This window comes from Octopus bimaculoides, chromosome 7, assembly GCF_046866305.1.
Source record: "Octopus bimaculoides isolate indiv1 chromosome 7, ASM4686630v1, whole genome shotgun sequence".
NCBI lineage: Eukaryota > Metazoa > Mollusca > Cephalopoda > Octopoda > Octopodidae > Octopus > Octopus bimaculoides.
Genome location: NC_142934.1, coordinates 47245194 through 47268523, shown reverse-complemented (window position 1 = coordinate 47268523; position 23330 = coordinate 47245194). Strand labels below are relative to the sequence as shown.

Genomic DNA, 23330 nt, shown 5'->3' with positions numbered 1-23330 from the left:
AGCCATCTTAAAACAGGAAGCCCACACAAAATAATCAGTCCCAGAAATGCTGATTAAATGATAGGATGGTCACAGCTGATATTCTTTGAGTTGACTTGGTATGTGCTACTCTGAAGGCTAAAAAAATATCTAGTTTTATTTCTATTATTTTTTGTTTTCAGTTAAACTAATATTTTTAGGTTATTTGTAAATTACACCAAGGCAAGTTCCATGGTGAAAGGGCTGTATGATTGTGTTCATTGTCTTTAAGTTAGTAGTCTCACTCAGTACATCAACTCATCAGTTATGACTTTGTAGATAAATAACTGAATTGTCTTTGTACAAAATCATTATATGTCTACAATTAAAACAAAAGGAAATGTCTCCACATTTTTTTGTACTAATCTTTCAAAAACATTTACAGCTCAATTTCTCTTTAAGCTGTGTATGTTTATTTTGATTTTTCTTTGCTGGAGTTCTTTGTCGCTCTTTCCTTTTTCTTCAGTATCAGTCACATATTTTTTCTTCTTACATTGTTAGCTTGTATTCTAATCAGTCATCCTAAGATACTAGTCACTAGGACTAACCTATTTCCTCTTAAACATATAAGTCCTTGTTATAAACAACAATTTTCTGCAATCTTTCTATATTCCTATTCAGTCAGATTGCTCAGAGTTTTGATTATCCTGAATAAAATAGTATATTTGGCTTTTCACTTGTAAATAACAAAAGATCTAAATGTTCTGTTCTGCAGTTTGTGTATATAGCTAAATATTTATAATGACAGACGAATGCCTGTTTATTACTGGCATAGAAAAGATAGTCTGGTTAATTTATATGGAGTACATGCATTACTTAATTTGTTTCTAATTTTTGACAACTATTTCATCTTGAAATATGATCTACTTCAGTTTTGTGACCAGTTACCATTTAAAAGTGATATCAGTCTTTGCAACTAGTCTCCATATAAAAATTGATAGCAATCTGTTAGCATATAACTAATTACCATATAAAAGTGATATCATCATCATCATCATCATCATCATCATTGTTTAACGTCCGTTTTCCATGCTGGAGTGGGTTGGTCGGTTTGACTGGACGGTAAGCCAGGAGGCCGCACCAGGCTCCAATCTGATCTGGCAATGTTTCTACAGCTGGATGCCCTTCCTAATGCCAACCACTCTGATGGTGCTTTTTATGTTCCACTGGCACAGGAACCAGTCCGGGAAGAGGAGGGGGGCTGGCATAGTCAAGTTTGGATGGTGCTTTTTACGTACCACCGGCACATGGAGCCAGTCTGGCAGCGACCCATGCATTAATGAATGGTGCTTATTGCTTGCCACCAGCACTGGTAACAGCCACAACTACAATTTCTATTTGATTTGATTTTAATTTACTTGACTCAATAGGTCTCCTCAAGCATGGAATGCTGCCCGATAATTCAAAGGTACTTTTAAAATGGGCTGGTTGTGCAACACTGGTGTAGGCTATGGCTGTGATCTCACTTTCCTTGCCAGGTCTTCTCAATCACAGCATGTCTCCAGAGATCTCAGTCTTTCATCATTGCCTCTGTGAGGCCCAACGTTCGAAGGTCATGCTTCACCACCTCATCCTATGTCTTCCTGGGTCTCCCTCTTCCACGCGTTCCTTCCACTGTTAGGGAGTGACACTTCTTCAAACAGCTTTCCTCATCCATATGTAGCACATGACCATACCAGTACAGTTGTCCCTTGCACACCACATCTGATGCTTGTTATGTCCAACATTTCTCTCAGGGTGCTTACACTCCGTTGTGTGTGCACACTGACATTATACATCCAGATTATTATTCAGCAGCTTTGTTTTCAAGATGTTTGTATAAAGACACTTCTTTTGCTCTATTCCTTAGAACTTCACAGATGGTATTAACAATTCTTAAGGTCTATAAATTTACTTTGTTCTTGTTTTCTCAACTCTTACCACTTAACCTTGGGGTTTAGGTCAAGTAGTTATTTTGCACCAGTTGTTTGTTTTTGTGGGAAAATAGAACTAGTTAATTTTGATAGAAAACCATATTATATATCATTTTTAGTAAAAGGAAATACTCTTAAAATACTATGTAAAGTTCTTGTATACCAACATATTTTTAGAATTGAATTCTTAGGGAAATGCTAGAAATACAACTGAGATATGTCAGAAGCTATATGTATAAATATTATGAATATACTCTAAAGAAGAGATTATTGGATTGGAAAATTTATAATCTAAACAACTATTTTTAGGCATACATTTAAGACTGCATAATTTTGTAATATATAAATACACTTCAGTATAGCATTTTCTCCCCAAACTGTGTTTAGATACAAAGCGTAACTGTGTGGTTAAGTAGCTTGATTTCTAGCCACAAGCTTTTGGGTTCAGTCTCATGCATGACCCTAGGCAGACCAAATGTGAATAGGCATAGGAGTGGATGTGTGGTAAGTAGCTAGCTTACCAACCACATGGTCCCGGGTTCAGTCCCACTGCGTGGCATCTTGGGCAAGTGTCTTCTACTATAGCCTCGGGCCGACCAAAGCCTTGTGAGTGGATTTGGTAGACGGAAACTGAAAGAAGCCCGTCGTATATGTGTATATATGTATATATGTGTATATATGTATATGTGTATATATGTATATATGTGTATATATGTATATGTGTATATATGTGTATATATGTGTATATATGTATATATGTATATATGTGTATATATGTATATGTGTATATATGTATGTGTATATATGTATATGTGTATATATGTATATGTGTATATATGTATATATGTGTATATATGTATATATGTGTATATATGTATATATGTGTATATATGTATATATGTGTATATATGTATATATGTGTATATATGTATATATGTGTATATATGTATATATGTGTATATATGTGTATATGTGTATATATGTGTATATGTGTATATATGTATATAGATGTATATATGTGTATATGTGTATATATGTATATGTGTATATATGTATATGTGTATATATGTATATGTGTATATATGTATATGTGTATATATGTATATGTGTATATATGTATATGTGTATATATGTATGTGTATATGTGTATATGTGTATATGTGTATGTGTATGTGTGTATATGTGTATATATGTGTGTATATGTGTATATATGTGTGTATATGTGTATATATGTGTATATATGTGTGTATATGTGTATATGTGTATATATGTGTATATATGTGTATATATGTGTATATATGTGTATATATGTGTATATATGTGTATATATGTGTATATATGTGTATGTGTGTATATGTGTGTATATGTGTATGTATATATGTATGTGTATATATGTATGTACATATGTATATATATATGTACATATGTATATATATATGTACATATGTATATATATATGTACATATGTATATATATATGTACATATGTATATATATATGTACATATGTATATATATATATACGTGTGTGTGTGTGTATGTTTGTACGTGTGTGTGTATGTTTGTACGTGTGTGTTTGTCCCCCCAACATCGCTTGACAACCGATGCTGGTGTGTTTATGTCCCCGTAACTTAGCGGTTCGGCAAAAGAGATCGATGGAATAAGTACTAGGCTTCTAAAGAATAAGTCTTGGGGTCGATTTGCTCGACTAAAAGGCGGTGCTCCAGCATGGCCACAGTCAAAAGACTGAAACAAGTAAAAGAGATTTGGTTGATGGAAACTGCAAGAAACCTAGCACATGTGTGTTTTAGCATTTTGTTATATTGACATCATAGGATAGTTGCAAACAAGCATGCCATGATACAATTGGTGTCCTTCAAATCTAGTCTTCTGTGGAAACATGTTTGGCCATGGGGAAATATTACCTTACTTGGAAACAGTGAGGGTTGGGAACAGGAAGGGTGTTTGGTTGTAGAAAATCTACTGGAAAAAAATTCCATCTCGGCAATATACTGATAATTGTCCTCAAATAACCATTGTACCTTGTGTGTGTGTGTGTGTATATTTTGAACATTGATTTGATACTTAAAAGAAAAGCATGCCCTCTGGTGGTAGGGTTTGAATCCTCTATCTATTGCTTGCTGGAAGACTGTGTTATGGATTATATTACTGTGGTACCATTCTACCATTGAGACATAACCCAGTGGATGGATGTTATATATAGGCATAAGCATGGCTATGTGGTTTGGAAGCTTGCTTTGCAACCCCATTGTTTTGGGTTCAGTTCCACTTTGTAGCAGCTTGGGCAAATGTCTTCTACTATAGCCCTGAACTAACTAAAACCTGAGTAGATTTTATAGACAGATACTGAAAGAAGCCATTCACACACTCACATGCATGCGCATGTGCGCGTGTTCTCTTTCTTTGACGTTGCACATTAATTGTAAACAAACATCACTTTCACAGAAGGGATGTCATCCATTTGCAATGATTATTTTCTTTGAAACCAATTCTGGCTCTTGTCTATTCATATTCAAAGGACTAGGCATAAATATCACCTTACTTAGAAACAAGTAAAAGTTGGTGATAAGAAGCACATCTGGCTGTTGAAAATCTGCCCCAACAAATTTTGTTTCACCTATGCAAGCATGGAAAATTGGACATTAGAACAATGATGATGCTCGTATTTGTGTGTTGAGACCAAAATTTCATTGTTGCTTATCCAGTTTTCCTCCCCAATTGCTGGGTATTCTCCCTGTCATCTTGTGTGTCACTGGTTGTGTTTTTCTGTGTCTATTTGCATCTGAATATCTGCTTGCATGTAAATAACTATACATGTATGCATATGTGCACTCTCATGCATCTGTATGTCTGCATATGTTTCTGTTTGTGTCTCCGTATGTCTGTGTCTAGATGATAATTACCTTATAGAAATTGATGAACTTTCTATAAATCAAATCTGCAACTTGAATTTGATTCCTGGTTATAGAATTTTATCTTAAGTTGTTTTGGAAAGGTATGATTGTTACCAACTCCATTCTATAGGACTGACCATACACTGATGGCCAACCTCTGACCATTAAAGGTATTGATCACACTAGTGAACAGAACAAATATTTGTCCTTTATGATAATGACACATAACAAATTATAAAGCCACAAATTTATATGGGATATTATGACTGAAGGTTAAGTCAATTACCATCTTCCTGTTTCCCAATACACAACTGATTTTCAATACCAAAACAATGCAAGTTAGCTAGTCCTGACAAGATTATCTCATGTCAAAATGTATAAAAATAACTATTTCTTTTTTATCATTGGTACAAAACTGCATATTTTGAGGAGAATGACATAAAATACTGGTATTTTATCAATTCCCTGAGTATGAAAAGCAGAGGCAACACCCAGCAGGAGCTGAGCTCTGAACTAAAGGAAGGTAACTAAGTACAACAGGTATTTTGTTTGCCTGTCATCTTAATTCATTCATTAGGTTCCTATATGGAAGCAAATAGTCATATTTACTGTGTCACTGCAGTGTAGGATTTTCTTTTTCTTGGTCTGGAGGGAGGAGGACTGTCGGCCATTTGAGATTGGTGAGATTGATGCCATTAAAGTTTCTGTTGAACCATTGGTAATCAACACCTACAGAAAAGACATGAGCAAGAAAAGAGTTCAAGAAGGCTGAAGGCAGAAATGTGTGTGTAGTGATTAGTGTGGAACCTGAGGTAATTGGACACAACAAAAGTAGGTAGAAGAAAGATAAGCAGGTTGTGAGTACTTGAATGGCATGAGCCTAATCAGCTACGAGGAGCAGACACCATTATAGTAGTGGTAGAAAACACAGGGAGGTGAGACCGTGTATCTGTGGGTCCAATGCTGGAGCATGTTGCGGAGTACTGTATAATCAGTCAGGTTTAGAATGTACAGGTTTGCAGCAACACCATCTCAAATGTGAGAGCAGAACTACAACTTGTATAGCTGTAGATAACACTTGGACTACATTTCTACTTTATAATGTATTTCATGTGGTTATAGACCGTACTTTTGTTTAGGTGTGACTTGTGTAGTTGTAGACTACAATTCTACTTAAATGTACAAACATCTTCAGTCTCTGAGGAGGCCCAATAAGTATCGGCTACATATTAAAGTAACTGTTGCGTCTTCACTTTTAAATATCTTAATCAGAGGAGGGAGGACAGCACCCATGATATTTTTGGAGCCTTCAACAAGGTTAATAGGTGGAAGGGAGAAAGTTATCTTGAATATGGAGACTTGGGATGAATCTCTGCAGCAGAGTGCTTTCTGCTAAAGACCCCAAAGCTAGTGTTGATAAGATTAAGCTTACAAATGGTACCTCTGAACTTCCACTGTTTCTGTCTTTCAAATCTCATAATTCTTAGGTTGTTCCAAGTCTTTGGTGAAGACATTTACATGATGTGCCACTCAGTGGAGTCAACCTGAAACCATGTTGCCAGGATTTGCGCTTGTTAATTATATAACTATGATTGCATTAATGTCTGTGGGCTTTCTGTTTTATCTGTGATTCATTGCATACATGCATGTGTATGGTGTGCAAGTAATTGTATGCATGTGGTTTGTCTGCAAGCACATACTCTTTGTGTGCAAGTATGTCTGTAAGTGCTCTTTTGCATGCAAGCACGTGTGAGTGAGTGTAGTATGCTTGTCATTGCGCATATCTCCTATATGATTGAAGAGTTCTCTCATTTTAAACAAAATTGAATCAGTTTCAAGAGTAGAGGAATTAATTGAAAGTTTCACTATTAATCCTCTTAAATGTAATTAGTTAAATGAATATTTCAGAGTCGTTATGACTAATTTAATAAATGGCATATATCTATCAGTTTACGAAGTAACCAGCTTAGGTTAAGTTTAAATTTTTAACCTTTTAAAATACTGAACATAATGGCATTAATTTGTCATGTCATTGCATAGATTTATATCTACCATAATTACAGTTGATTCATTTGTTTTAATAAAGTATATGGAAGCAGGCATTGCTGTGTGTTGAAAAAAATTCACTTCGTAATTATGTGGAACTGGGTTTGATGCCACTTTGTGGCACCTTGAGAAAGTGTTTTTTTTATCATAGCCTCAGGTTAGCCAAAGTATTGTGAGTTTAAATGTACGATAGATAGAAACTGTATGAAAGGTGGATATCTGTGCAATTAATGCAAGGTGATGGTGGTGGCGGAATCAATGTGAATAAAAATCCAGTGGTATCTTATTTGTCAGGTTGTATCCATATATGTCTGGTTGACTTTGCTTTCAGCCATGTTTCTCCTCTAATGTAAGATGCCCTTTTTTTTTCTTCTCTCTCAATATTTCTTCCCCAACCAAGTTGAGGCGTTCTTGTTCTGTAAGTTATTTGGTGACCTCATTACAGCTGCTAGTACCTTATAAAAAATGGTTGGCATTAGGAATGGCATCCATTTGTAGAAACCATGCCAAAGCAGACAACAGAGCTTGGTGCAGCCTTCTGATTTGCCAGCTCTTATCAAACTGTCCAACGCATGCAAATGGAAAATAGATGTTAAATGATGATGGCTGGTGTTGATAATCTACTGAAACTTTGAAGGGTGTGCCCCAGCATGGCCACAGTCCAAGTTATAATGCACACATGCACCCTTGTTATTTACAAGTAGTAGTGTGAGGGAGTTAGGAAGTATTATGTAATCAAATAACTATATATAAATCTTATATTGTGTTAACATGTCATAAATTTCATGCTGTAAAGATGGTTTTTTTGGGGGGTTTTTTGTGATAACCGTTTGTTGATAAAGTAGCTGAATATTTCTTTGGAACTAAACTTGAAGTAATGTGGCAGCAGTTATCTATGACAATAATAATAATAATGGTTTCAAGTTTTGGCACAAGGCCAGAAATTTCGACTCCAATGCTCAACTGGTAATTATTTTATTGACCCAAAAGGACAAAAAGCAAAGACGTCCTTGTTGGAATTTGAACTTGGAACGTAAAGATAGGTGAAATGTCACTAAGCATTTTGTCAGGCATGCTAATGGTTTTGCCAACTTGCTGTCTTAATGACAGTAATAATAATAATATGTATTTCTGTGTACATATGCATGCATGTTTATATATGTGTATAGGTGCGGGCATGGTTAAAGGTCCAAGCAAGTTTGTATTATAAAGAAAAGTGCTCTGCAAACACCTACTTTTGGATTCAGTCTCACTGCATGACACATTGAGCAAAGGTTTTCTTCTAAAATCCCTGATTGGCTAAAGCCTTGTAAGTAAAATTGGTTGAGAGATTGAAAGAAGCCCTTTGTGTGTGTGAGTATGTGCGTGTCATCATCATCATCATCGTTTAACATCCACTTTCCATGCTAGCATGGGTTGGATGATTTGACTGAGGACTGGTGAAACTTGATGGCAACACTAGGCTCCAATCTGATTTGGCAGAGTTTCTACAGCTGGATGCCCTTCCTAACGTCAACCACTCAGAATGTAGTGGGTGCTTTTACGTGTCACCCACATGAAGGCCAGTCAGGCGGTACTGGCAATGGCCACACTCGAAATGGTGTATTTTATGTGCCACCCGCACAAGAACCAGTCCAGGGGCACTGGCAATGATATTGCTCAAAAATCCTATGAAGGCCAGTCAGGCGGTACTGGCAATGTACACATGTATTTGTGTTTCTCCAAAACTTGCTGAGTTATAAGTGGGGGCATTATTGCCGTTTCCTTTGTCAACAAAGCATTTACTGGCTTTGCTCCTTCCAAGATGTGCAGAATAAAAGAATTCTTTACTTGAAAAACAGATAAGGGTTACGACAGGAAGGGCAGCTGGTCGAAAGACAATGTCTCAGTAATTATATTCATTTAATCCTTGCTAGCTTGGGAAAAAGAGACCTATAAACAAATGAATTGTAGGGGCCAATTAGCAATCATTAGAGCATTGGGTGGAATGCTTTGTATTTGTTCTGGCTCTCTTAGTTCAGAGCTCAAATACTGCCATGTTCAATTTTGACATTTGTCCTTTTGGAGTCAATAAAATACCACTCAAGTACTGGAATTGATTCCTCTTTGTCTGTCTGTCTGTCTCAGACATACACTTTCTCTTTGAACAAAGAAATAGCTGTTTCCAAACCTAGAGAGGAATGGGTTCTACCAGGTTTTAAATTCCCAGGATATTACTGTCTATCACAATGGTGCCCCTATGATGCCATCAAGAGTTGAGATTCCTCTCACACCATAACTGCATGTGTATGTAGTGGGGAGTATATATGTATGTATATATATATTTATTTATTTATGTGTGCGTGTATATGTGTGTGTGTATGTATATATATATATATATATATATATATATATATGTGTGTGTGTGTATGTATATATATATATATATATATATATATATATATATGTGTGTGTGTGTATGTATATATATATATATATATATATATATGTGTGTGTGTGTCTGTAATGAAATTAAACAATTCAATGTATTGATGTCTTAATTTTAAAGCTGTTCTTTTAAAGTTTGAGATTTTCTAAAAAAAATTTATAAACAACAAACAATATTTTTCAGACTGGTTCTGGCAAGACATATACAATGGGGAGTGGATTTGATGTGGATGTCCCACTAGAAGATATTGGCATAATACCTCGAGCTATTGGACATCTATTTAGTGGCATTGACAAACGCAAGAAAGAAGCTATGGAGAATAACCAACCTCCACCTACATTTAAAGTTTCTGTTCAGTTCATGGAGGTAAGGACTAATTTTATTTTCATGTCTAATGTTTTTGATATATTGTTTAGACCCAGATCAGCTTTTAAAAAACAACCCTTTGCGCTAGGCTTCATTAAATTTATTATAACCTTTACACGTGCACACAAGACACACTCACTAAACACATACACATATAAGTGCATGCACAGATAGATAATTACCACAGGACAATGGAATAAGGACAAGAGGAGATACCTGGGACGGTGTCACTGATGAGGTTACAGAGTGTGCGATGAAAGAACGTTGACAGGCATATCTACTACAAATAATATGAATGTGTGTGTTTAATTGGCAAAAAAAAAAAATGACCATCCCCAAGTTTAAAAATAAATTTATTATGCTTTGCACCTAAATATGTGACTATGGACCTTAATAGTTTATGCACAGTTGATGGCATGTGATGGATGTTTTGCAATATTTAGTTGTATTTCCTTTTCATTGTGAATTAATCTCTCTCCAGTTGGGGTGGGGGCAATAAAATAAGTGCCAGTTAAATCCTGATATCAATGTAATCACTTGTGTTCTTCACTTAGAATTTTTGGCTTTGTTTCAAAATTAAGACTTCATATGAAAGCCAATGTGTCAATTGTAATAATGAGTTGTTCAAGAACATACTTCAATTTTTTTTACAAAACAATAACATTTTAATATTTTCATAATTGCTGTTTAATATTTTAAAAAATGACTACTTCTTAGGAATTAGGTAAATTGATGAACACTAGATTGCTAAACAGCGTGCCCAAAATTATTAGTCTTTTACTCCTTATTTTAGTTTTAAACCCTTCAAGTTTGGCATTGGAAAGGTGGTGAAAGTCAATCAACTTTAACTGTTTCTCATTTTTAAAAAAGTCTGAATGTACATAGAGCCTTATACTTGAACTACAAGTTCTTCCAGCTACTAAAGCTGTGAATATTTAACACAGATAGGAACATCAAACTGAATACTTTAAATTCAAAAACAGTTGATGAGGTGGATGGAATGCATGAAATGGCTGCCTCCATTAGAAATAAAGATTGCTGTCTCTATGTGAAAGGTCAGCTATATAGACTGTGTGTAAGGAATTTATACTGCATAGTATGATAGCTGGGAACATTGAATGTGGATGTTGCATGGAAGCTACAGAAGAAGGAAGAGAGTTTGTTCTATTGGGTGTATAACATTAAATTTACTTGACAGGAGCAGCATTAAGTAAGCCAAGTGAACAGTTGAGTATTACATCAGTGAATGTATGGTTTGAGAGATAACTGCACAGGCATGGACTATGGAGTGTTTGGGTGAATAAAAATGTTGCAATATTGATGAAATGTATTGGAGGGAGAATAATGCATCAAAAAAGAAGTGGCAAGGGTGCTGGCACAGAAAAAAAATCAGAAACTACAACTAGGAGCAGTACGTTGTGTAAGGGCTTTGTCTAACCCATAACAGTATGGGAAACGTGTTGAAATGTTGAGAATGATAGCATAATCTTTTGTATCATGGACTGGAGTTTAGATATTTGCTGAGATGAACATTTTCATTTTCAGAGGGTCTATAAAATAAGTAACAGTAATTCTGTTGATGTCAAAGTTGGAATAATTTGTTTGGGTATTTATTTTGGAGAGGAGAAAATAATTGTTCTGTCTTTTTTATCTACTTACATCTGTCGCAATCTACAATCTGGAAGACTAACAGGCTTTGTGTTTCATCATACAGTAATTTACAATTTAACACTTTTAGAAATATTCATATCATTCAGTGTGATGATTCATTTCTTTATTTCTCTAGTTCTGTTCTGAGACATGTTACTGATTCACAGCTGTCTAGTGAAAATGAATCATTGTGTATGTCTAGTATTGGCTACTTGAAAAGTGTTGTGGTAATAAGTGTAAACTCATTCAAGAAATAACTTGTTTCATTTTTGTTTTAAGATTCATTATTTCTTTTATAAGAGGTTCTTAATAATACATGATTAAAATTAACTTCAAAGATATTTGCAAAGTATATACTTTTTGTAGCTTTCCCAGTGTTGAGCAGAGAGAATTAATTTGCAAATTTGCTACTGTGTGCTTGTATATGTATTTAGTAAATAGTTTCACTTGGGAAACTTTAGGGTGCAATATTTTCCATGTGTTTACCAGCCTACAAAATAAACATGATGAAAAAATCCTCCACTGTTTCTGTTTACTTAGGCAGTCTATTGTCTTTAATGTACATTTCTTAAACCAGGATATGCAAGAGAAATTACAGAGGTATGTAAGATTTGTAATAGCATGTAATTTTGAAGTATTCACATGCAACAACTTATCAATGATACACTCTCTAATTTAGTAAATAGTGTGCGTGTGTATGTGTGTATATATACATACACACACACACACATGCACTTAAATATTTTTTGTGGAAATCTTGATTTCCAAATATAGTTAACAAATCATACATTAGTCTTGATATCCATAAAATGTCTGTTTGATGGCATCCACCCATTTTACAGTGTTTTCTCCAACATTGCCAGATGTGAAAAATGGAGACCCTGGAAAAAAAAATGTTTGAGAACCCCTGGAGCAGACCATATTTTGATTCAACTATTCACTGAAACCTGTCTGAGAGTTACCTAAGTTGGACAGTATTTATTGAATTGCACTAAGTGGATCTTAGTATATTCCTGATATTACAAAATGTTCAAACTAGAATAAATTCTTTGTGATGTTTTGTACAATTTTACTGACACAGAACAGATCATTCGTAGGTTTTATCAGATTCTTTTCTACTGTAGGCACAAGGCCTGAATTTTTTATTGGGGCGGGCAGTCAATTAGAACGACCCCAGTACACAACTGGTACTTAATTTATTGACCTCAAAAGAATGAAAGGTAAAATCGACCTTGGCGGAATTTGAACTCAGATCGTAAAGACATACGAAATACCGCTAAGCATTTTGCCCAGTGTGCTAACGTTTCTGCCAGCTCACCGCCCTGGTTTTAGCAGATTTTATTGTTTTACTTCTGGTACTAATTGATATAAATTAGTCTCTGTAGGTTTTGAACTAGACCCAAGTAGAATGAAATAAAATACTGCAGTGCATTTCGTCTGGTGTTGTATTGTCTCGATTAATCCCTTCAACCTGATAATATTGGGGTCACAAATCTGGAGACAGTGTCATTTGAGTTGGCATCAATTCATGCCTAAGACTTCATTTAGTCGCTTCCCTTGAAAGATAAAAAGTAGATTGTGGTGGGATTTAAATTTTGAATATAAAATGATATAGCTAAATCCCACAAGGTGCTGAACCATTTCTATCATTTGACTACAGTAATGATGATAATCCTTTCTACTATAGGCACAAGGCTTGAAATTTGGTGGGTACTCAACTGATACTTATTTTATTGACCCCCAACAGGATGACAGGCAAAATCGACCTTGGCAGAATTTGAACTCAGAATACAGGAAATACTGCTAAGTATTTTGCCTGGCATGCTGATGATTCTGCCAACTCGCCGCCCTAATAATAATGATAATAATAATCTTATTTCTTTATTGCCCATAAGGGGCTAAACATAGAGGGGACAAACAAAGACAGACAAAGGTATTAAGTCGATTACATCGACTCCAGTGTGTAACTGGTACTTAGTTTATCGACCCCTAAAGGATGAAAGACAAAATTGACCTTGGCGGAATTTGAATTCAGAATGTAACAGCAGACGAAATACTGCTAAGCATTTCGCCTGGCGTGCTAGCGTTACTGCCAGCTCACTGCCTGAAGCTTTAGATCTTCAGTCAGCCATTGTGACATTCATTATTTTTGCAAAATAAATACGGACTCTTAACTGGTTTTCTAACCACATGATCATGAATTGGGACCTTACTAAAGCCATTATATTGCGCTCTTGTTAGCACATAACTCTGCTGACTCCTGTTTTCCTGATTGACAATATGTTCCACTTCTACTTTTGGGTTAAGTGATTACCAGTAGGAAGGGCACCCAATTATATTAAACAGTTGTTCCAACAAAGAATGGCAGAGGATTAAATCCCTTTACTAACACTAAGGTTGTAACTTTTATTATGCAGTAAAGATACAAACAGAATCATCCTTATCAGTATCATCATCATCATCTCAGTTTATTTTCACTTCCCATGTTGACATGGGTTGGACTGGTCATCCTGGGTCAAGTCAGTTCTTATTTGGAGTTACTGCTCCTTTATGTATGATCTAAGAATTACTTGTATATTTCATTTTGGCATGGTATCTACTGCTGGATGCTCTTCCTAATACCAACCACTTTAATGTCACATTAGGACCCCTAGAGGTTGTCATGTCCTTAATAAGTGAAGGGTTCTCCTGACTCTGTGTCTCCAGTGTTTACCAACAACTTTACTGTGTACTGGGTATATTTTATTGTAGCACTGACACTGACAAATGTAGGGAAATTCTCACTACATTGTCTCCATCTGTTCAGGGCAATGTAACTGACAGGGTGGGCTGAGGGGAGGGAAATATTTGGATGAAGACGAAGAAAAAGAAGAGTATGAAAGTGAAAAACTGATTAAATGTTAGAAATTTGAGGCATTCAGTGAAACTGTATGAAACATGTGGTCATTTGTGTGAAATCCACCACTTGACCAATGACTAGCCAGTGGTTAAATTATGTAAAATGAGGTTGTTCTCTAGTCTTAGTTTAGGAGTTCGTCTTGAATTTGGTTATTATTTTATGAAGTTTCATGACTATAGAAATTATACCAATTTTATCTAATATCTTTGAGTAGGACTTTTGTTGAAGAGTATATATTTCATACAGATCATAATGAGCAGTTGGTTCTTTTGAATGCATTTGGTTTTTAATCATTCTGTCATGTGTGATTTAGATGTCGGAGCCTTATCTTGATATGTTTAATGTGCTTTATAATGTGGGTCATCTTAGTCTGTAACTGTAGAGGGAAATATAATCTCACTGGTTTAAAGAAAAAAAAAAAACAGTTAACCCATCACCCAATTTAAAACTACCACCTGGCCCTTAGGTAACATACTTTCAGAGGAGTTCTCTACTCTTTTGCCCATATTTGTGCCAGCTCTCTAGTTTGTAGTTAGGTAACTTTGAAATGTTTGTTACTCATTATTGCAATGATATAAATCATCCTTTCTTCCCTCCCTCCACAATATTAAAGATGGTGATCTATGTGAGCTTCTCTTCCTCTATGATGAAACAAAATACAACTATATAATTATATCAATAAATACTATGTTAATAATGATAGTCAAGGTTTCTCACATTGGCACACAGAAGAGACCTGTACATTGTGACTTGATCTGCTTGAAATAGCAAATGGATGTCCTCTGAATTACCATCTAACACTATACTGTTTTAAATGAAGGACACTTTGGATGATGTAGTTTAAATACTCTACTTGCGGGGGGGAAAAAACAGAAGGAATAGTGACAGGTGGAACACTTTGATCATAGGTTTGTTTAATCAAGACCGACCAGGAACTAAACAAGAACCAAATTTTGTAAGATGTAGTCACATTGATCTCAATAAATAACTGATACTTATTTTATCGATCTGGAATATATGAACAGTTATGCTGATCTGGTTGGAATTTGAGATCTTTATACAGGAGACAAAACTAAATACTATGATTTAGTCCTTTGTTTCTATTCCCTTGCACCCCTCATATCTGCGTCATTAATGATGCTCACCAATGTTCTTTTGTTTGTTCCTTAACACCTCTTATATTGCTCTCATTGGTGGTACTTATATTGATTTTTTTGTTTGTTTTTCAAATTGCTCCCATGCAGATTTTAACCCTTTTGTGATTGTATTTTTAACAGACTACCTATGTTATTTAATTAAGTTTCAATGCATTCAAGACTTTAAGGTTTAGTAAAATAGCTGTAGCCTTATCTATTATGCTATTGACCAACTAGAATCTTAAATGTTACAATGAAATGAAATTTTGGTAGAAGTTGTAATTTGATTATGAACTTTATAGTATAGGTAGTTTCAACAGGGTTGGTATTAAAAGGGTTAAGGTTTTTTATTAAATATTTGTGTTGTAACTTGAATGTAGATGCAAGTGTGACTGCATGGTAAGAAGTTTGCTTTCCCACCATATAGTTCTGGGTTCAGTCCCACTGTATGCCACCTTGAGCAAGTATCTTCTACTCTACGCTTAGACTGACCAAAGCCTTGTGAGTGGATCTGGTAGATGGAAACTGAAAGAAGCTCATTGTGTGTGTGTGTGTCTTATGTATGTTTGTGCCCCAGCTTGACTGCAGTTAAATGACTGGAACAAGTAAAAGATAAAATAGTTTATAAGTTTAACCGAGGAGAGACGCATATGCACACAGTGGAACCATATGGCTAAGAGTTTGTTTTCACTGTTTGAATGCTACTGTCTGGTTTCTTCCACTATAGCCATGGGTTGATCAGTGCCTTGTGTGTGAAATTTGGTTGATGGAAGCTAAAAGCCTTTCATATATGAAATGCATGTGCATTCAGACTAGGATGATCCACATTATAAAGTGCAGGTATGGCTGTGTGTTAAGAAGTTTGCTTCCCAACCTCATGCTTTCAGGTTCAGTATATAACTTATATAACTTCTTTTGGAATGGCGGGGTGAACATAATCAGAGAAACCACTAAGCATAACCCAACTGTTAGAGGAATTTAGATGAATTCACTTTTGTTGTCTAACAGGTTTTGTTATTGTAGCAGTGGATGAAAGATAATATATATGCTGACTTACAGGAAATTATTTTGCTTCACGTGTGTAACCCAGAAAAAATAATTTAATAAAATAAAAGATGCTATAATGTTGTCTCCTTTCATCTTGTATTCAGCAAGGAGGTTTCTAAACTGGTGTGGAGAAACTAGTTTGATAATTCTCAAGTCTGTGGTGGTATTTCTAATAATACTGTATAATGATGGAATTTTTCATTAATTCATGCTGGTATTTCATTCAACGCAGGGAAATTTTTTTTTCTTTTGTAACTCAAGCTTTAATTGTAATAATAATGGACCCTCCTGTCAAAGATGACCTGTGTGTGTTTAGTTTTTGCCGAACGACCTGCACAAATGATTTGTTTATAGGGATCAAATGTTTGTTCTGCACATTAACTCACTCTCTCCATCAAATCAATGTGGCCTTGAACATGTGCACGGTGTGCCATGCGTCAGGTGTCAAAATGATCGGAGAGCAATGTACGAGATGAAGTGTTTTGCCCAAGAACACAACGCACCACTCAGTCTAGGAATTGAAATCATGATTACTAGATTGTGAGTACAATGCCCTAACCACTAGGCCATTTACCCTCATAATAATAATAATAATAATCTTTTTTACTAAAGGCACAAGGCCTGAAATTTTGAAGGAGGACACTAGTCAATTACATCAACCCTAGTGTTTCACTGGTACTTAATTTATCAATCCCGAAAGTATAAAAGGTAAAGTCAGCCTTAGTGGCATTTGAACTTTGGATGTAATGCCAGAAGAAATACTACAAAGAATTTAGTCAAATCTACTAATGATTCTACCACCTTAATAATAATATTAATGAGAATGGTTTCTGATTTAGGCATATGGCCAGCAATTTTCAAAAGAGGGAGTAAGTCAGTATCAATGATCCTAGTAGTTAATTGATACTTTATTTTATCAACCCCAGAGGGATGAAAGGCAACACTGACTTTGGTGAGATTTGAACTTGGAATGTAAAGAGCTGGAATAAATGCCACAAGGCATTATTTCCAATGTTCTCATGATTGTCAGTTTGCTTGTCTTGATGATGATAATTTATAGAATTCAGACAAACTCCAATGACAGTCTGTATGTAGTCATTCAACTTGCTAGGAATAGCAACTAAAGTCTTCCTCTTAAAAAGAAGTTGTAGATACTAAAAAAAAAGAAAGAAAAAAGAACCATAATGACTTCCAAAATCACAGTTGATGTTTACAGCTAGATAACTTTTGATAGTGGCTGCCCCATCAGGACTATATTGGGTTTAAACAACAATATTCCTTGCAAAATGTGTGATTATGAATACAAAAAGAATTCTTTTTTTAATATAAGCACAAATCCTGAAATTTTGGTTGAGAGAGTTAGTTGATTACATTGATCCCCAAATGCTCGACTGGTATGTTATCAACTCCAAAAGGATGAAAAGCAAAATCCATCCTGATGAAATTAGAACTTAGAACTTAAAGCCAGTAAAAAATGCTGCTCTAAACATTTTGTTTGGCACAATAGTGATTCTGCCAGTTCAGACATTCATCAACTGTAACAGTTTTTAATGAGACAATTTATTTAGCTCATGGTCAGTTTTGATTCAGCAGACATAATTTTGGTGTTCCAGCTCTGTTTATTCTATTTTATTTTTTAGATATAATGTATCTAGGACCACATGTCCACGGTGTCCTTCCTTTTTTAAAAATCAGTAGGGTGTTATATGAAAAACTTGGCTGCCACTTCTAATGTGTAACCACATAAATTTTCTTATTCAATCTATATAGCTAGTATGTTGTCTTACCAAGTGACAATAGTTTTTACTCCCTTGCTACTACACTCACTCACTCTCTCTCATTATGAACTCCAACTCGCAGACATACTCTCCACCTGCTTGACCTACTAGATATAGCTGTCAAATCTCCCTTAAATCTCACATCTTGCTATTTTAAATAGGGAAATGGCACATTTGATAATGTAGTCCATACTCTCAAAACAATGGGATGATCGCAGCTGGAATACCTTTGATCATAGTTCTGCCCATTCACGGTGACCTGGGGCTAAACAGCATGCTATGTTGGCCTAATGGAAAGAGAGAGAGAGCTATTCTCTCATTCTACTAGATGTAAGAGTCAAATCTCCTGCAGGTCACACATCACTTTGATCATTATTGTTTGGGAGTACACTAGGGGGAAAAAAAAAAGACAAAGACTTAGATCAAGGCCTTCTTGGGGTCTAAATAACATATCAATTGAACAACAGGTTATTGCAGTTGGCAGCGAGTACTATATAATTGACAAGATATTTATTGACATACATTGTTTCAACTCATGTGCTTTGATGAACCCAGAATAAATAAAGAGCCTCCTTAAGCCATTTCTTCTTGTGTTCTATCAAAACTTTTGTAGTGAATTCCACTTCAGACATTAATATCTCGAAGAGATTTAGATCAGCTTAACCATTTTACTGTGGAAATCAGATATATCCTCTCTAAATTTCATTACAGAAAGCAGTTTTATATACCAATCTATTTTTGATGCGTAATGTTTTGTTTGAAACTATTTTTGTGTTAAGACAAGTCAAGTTTATTGAGACAACTTGACTTGCAGAAAATATCAATTCTGTGTTTTGGTAGATATATAACATCATTACTGGAATAAACATAAAGGTTGAACACCACTAAAGTGACTGTTTTTGAGTGAAGACAAAACTCTTACAATATTTGCTGAAGAATGAAACTTTGAAAGAAAGTTAATCATAAATCTTGGCAATAAAATTATTTTTGTTACTGCTGTTTTCTTGAGATATGTCAAAAGCAAAACTTTTCTGACATTTTTCTGTATTTGATGGTTGATCTTGCATTATCAGCTCCTTCTGTTCTTCATTTATTCATAATTGTTCTTCATGAACCAGACTGGAGAATTTCCTAAAAAATTGGATTATTAATTTTGGCTATTTTATAACATTGGTTGGGTCCAACATCACCTGCAACTTTGCAAACAGTTTACCAGATAAAAACTGATGAAACATCTATTTTGTGAGGCAAATATAGAAATTTAAAATACTTACATGAAATTCCTGCATTTCTCTTTGAGAAATTTTTGTTGAATTCTCTGGATAAATATTTTTGGCAGTGATACTACAATAAATGTTAACTTTCCTGAGATATACTAAAGGCTCATATAGGCATGACTGTCTAATTAAGAAACCCCTCTTTGCAATCATGTGGCTTTTGATTCGGTCACACTGCATGGCACCTTATACAAGTTTTCTACTATTGCCCCAAGCCAACCAAAGCCTTGTGAATGAATTTGGTATTTGAAAACTGTGTGGAAACTTATTGTGTGTGGTTTGTGTCCTTTGGCAGCCAGTGTAAGCTTTTTTTTTTTTTTTTTAAACTTATTCCATAATTTAGATAAGTACCATGCTGGAAATAAAACAAGTTCTGGGATCAATTTGTTCATCTAAACCCTTCAAGGCAGTGCCTCAGCATGGCTGTAGTCCAATAATTGAAACAAGCAAAAAATAAGATTAATAATAATTAAGTTTCAAAATTTCTAAATGAAATAACTGAGAATCCCCTTAGTAAAATTAATAGGATTCCTTAATTTATGACTCCTCTATTTCTGTTTGAAAGTTCAGATTAAGATTATTGATATTAAGCAAAACATGATCTATGAAAGCAAAATACATTTTATGTCTCAAAAATAGTTGCAGCCATAAGAATATCTTCTGAGGCAGCAAATGTAAGAACAACAAAAGTGAAGATCAGTCTAAAATTGTTTTTGTCACTTGAAGTGAAAGCCTTCTTGTGTAGCTAATGTGGAGAATTTTCTTCTACGGATTGGTATTTATAAATTTTTGAAGTCCTTTATATTCATTTAAGTACTTCATCTGTTGTTTAAATATAAAAATATATTTCTCACTCTTCTGAATAACATCGTAGATTGTGCTTTGTTAAATTGAAGAGTTACAACATTAAATGTTAACCCTTTTGATACCAACCTGCCTGATACTATCACAGGTTCTTAAAACTCTCAATTTTAAAATGATCTAAATGGAAACCTTCCATCAACAATTCATATTATGTCCTAAACACCAACTTCATAGTGAGCTATTTTAGTAAATTTTTCATTATTTTAAAAATTGACCCAAACTGAATACATTTGAACAGAAATGTAATGAAAGAGTTAAATGTCTTTGTCATTCACATAGCAGTGCAGACTTTTGACAGTACACTAGTGTAATGAACGACAAACGATGCTATATTAAAACTTGATTCCCATCATAATACTACTGTTTTAATTGGAAAATTCTATTGCTTTTAGATATTATTTCAGTGTTAATCTAACTAGTTGTTGAGAGTAATGTATTACTTAATTGACAATAAGAGAAACTATTTTTCACCTTTTAAATTAAATACATTATTGAATTGATTACATTACAAAAATATATTCATTCTTGCTAATTGCATTAGAAAAAGAATGAAGTTTCTTTGTTTGTAACATACTTCATATCTTTTGCTATTAAAATCTGGTGTATTCCAAAAGGTTAACAGATAAATTGTGCTTCAACTCTACTGCTGTTATTGGTGATGAATAAATAGAGAATTGACCAGTTTTTATGAAATCAGTTTTAAAATTTTGTCAATTTTATATTTATACTATTCTGTATTTATGTATTTTCAAGTTGGTTTTAACTGTTAGCAATTTTACAGCTTTATTTATATTGTATTTTATTTATATTTATATTGTAGAAACCTTTACTTGAGTTGTATTTATTGGTAAGGGATAACATTTTTCAAATATCAAAATACATGGTACCATGTCTATATACAGATCATCATCATCATCGTTTAATGTCCGTTTTCCATGCTGTCATGGGTTGGACAGTTTGACTGGGGACTGGCAAGCCATGAGGCCGCATCAGGCTCTTTTTCCTTTATTTCTTTGTCATTTGACTGCAGCCATGCTGGAGCACCACCTTGAAGTGGTTTGTCAAACAATTTGACCTCAGGACTTACTTTTTAAGCCCTAGTACTTATTCTATCAGTCTCCCTGCCGAACCACAAAGTTATGGGAATGTAAACACAAACATTGATAAGTAATGATGGGTGGGAGGAAACACACACACACACACACACACGACAGGTTCCTTTCAGTTTCTGTCTACCAAATCCACTCACATTTGGTAGGCCTGAGGCTATAATAGAAGGCACTTGCCCTAGGTGCCACAAAAGAGGACTGAACCTAGAACCATGTAGTTAGGAAGCAAGTTTCTTGCCACACTTGCACCTGTGGGCATTTGGTTCTTTTTCTTAGACATGTTATTTTTATCATTTTCATCTCTGAGCAGGTAGCCATATTTTTCTGTTCACTCATGATAGGTTAACAAAATAAAATAAATAAATCTCAATATCATAAGCACAGGTATGGTTGTGTGGTAAGAAGTTTGGTTCTTAGCCACATTGTTCTAGGTTCAGTGTTTTGTACTGTAGCCCAAGGCTAAATGAAGCCTTGTGAGTGAATTTGGTTGATGAAAACTGAAAAAAAGCCCACCATGTGTGTGTGTGTTTGCATCTTCGTGTGTGTTTGTTTTTGTTTGTGTGTGTGCATGTGCACGTGTGCTTGTCCCCCACCACTGTTTGACAACTGGCATTGGTTTGTCCCCATAACTTGGTAGTTCAGAAAAAAGTGGCCAAAAGAAAAAGTACCTAGCTTTAAAAAAGATAGTGGGGTCTACTTGCTTGATTAAACCCTTCAAAGTGGTGCCCCCGTTTGACTATAGTCCAATGACTAAAACATGTATATGAAGAAAGAAGGAACCTTTGTAAAATGCAGCAATTTAGCAAAAAAAAAACACTAGAGACCAGGATATACACAGACTATAGCTGAAATTGATGTGGCCATAGGAAGTAGAAGAATTCTCATGTTTACATTACTTTCCCCAGTCTTCATTCTTATAAATTAAAATGATATTAATGATAATTTGTGTGAAATGTTTACATTTGAAAAATGAACATGTCATGAAAATGTGATTTAGAGAATTTTGAGCAGAAATAAAATTACTAAAACACCCAAAATATCGGGTGTTGCATCCATCGTAGAGCATGAACCAAACCAATTTTGTACAAACATGCCAACCTTTGGTTAGAGTAATATGCTAATAAAACTGAGATCTTTCAAGAGACATAAGGCCAATGTTCGCAGATAGTATAGTGAATTGAAACCAGAATATTACTGATATTAACCCTGGAATGTCAAATAGTGTGATGAAATTATGTTACTCATTGCAACTTATCAGTCTATAAATATTTAATATCAATTAAGCACAAAATTTTACTCTAGGTGCAGGCATAGCAGTTTGTTAAGAAGCTTGCTTCCCAACCACATGGTTGTGTGTTCAGTCCTACTGAACGGTACCTTGGACAAGAGTCTTTTACTATAGATTTGGTCTGATCAAAGCCTGTGTGTGGATTTGGTAGACAGAAACTGAAAGATGCCCATAGTTTGTATGTATGTATGTATGTGTTTTTGTGTCTGTTTATATCCCACCCTTGTTTGACAACCAGTGTTGGTGTTTACGACCTGTAACTTAGCAGTTTGGCAATTGAGACTAATAGAATAAGTACTAGGCTTAAAAAAATAAGCCCTGAGATTGATTTGACTAAAACCCCGTCAAGACAGTGCCCCAGTGTGGCCACAGTCAAATGACTGAGACAAGTGAAAGATAAAAGATACACGCTTGAAATCCTAGTATTCTGTCAGTATTGGCAGGAAATGCTTAAAGCTGAGCTGGAAAATTAGACATTGTTATTTTAGAATACTAACCTAAGAAGGAAGGTTTATTAATTCCCTACCTACTATGGTGACACTGAACATATTCTAAACGTACTTCTGTGTCATATTTTTTAAGGAATCAAATTTATCTT

General features: G+C 34.8%; 1 protein-coding gene across 15 annotated transcripts in view; it reads left to right on the top strand.

The window, feature by feature from the left end:
• Positions 1-23330, top strand: part of LOC106873190 (kinesin-like protein KIF21A) — a 194750-nt gene that overhangs the window by 55846 nt on the left and 115574 nt on the right. For all 15 annotated transcript variants that reach the window (XM_052969489.2, XM_089355273.1, XM_089355278.1 and 12 more), the window contains exon 4: positions 9502-9684. In XM_052969489.2, coding sequence (XP_052825449.1) covers positions 9502-9684 — 183 coding nt within the window. The remainder of the gene's footprint in view (positions 1-9501; positions 9685-23330) is intronic.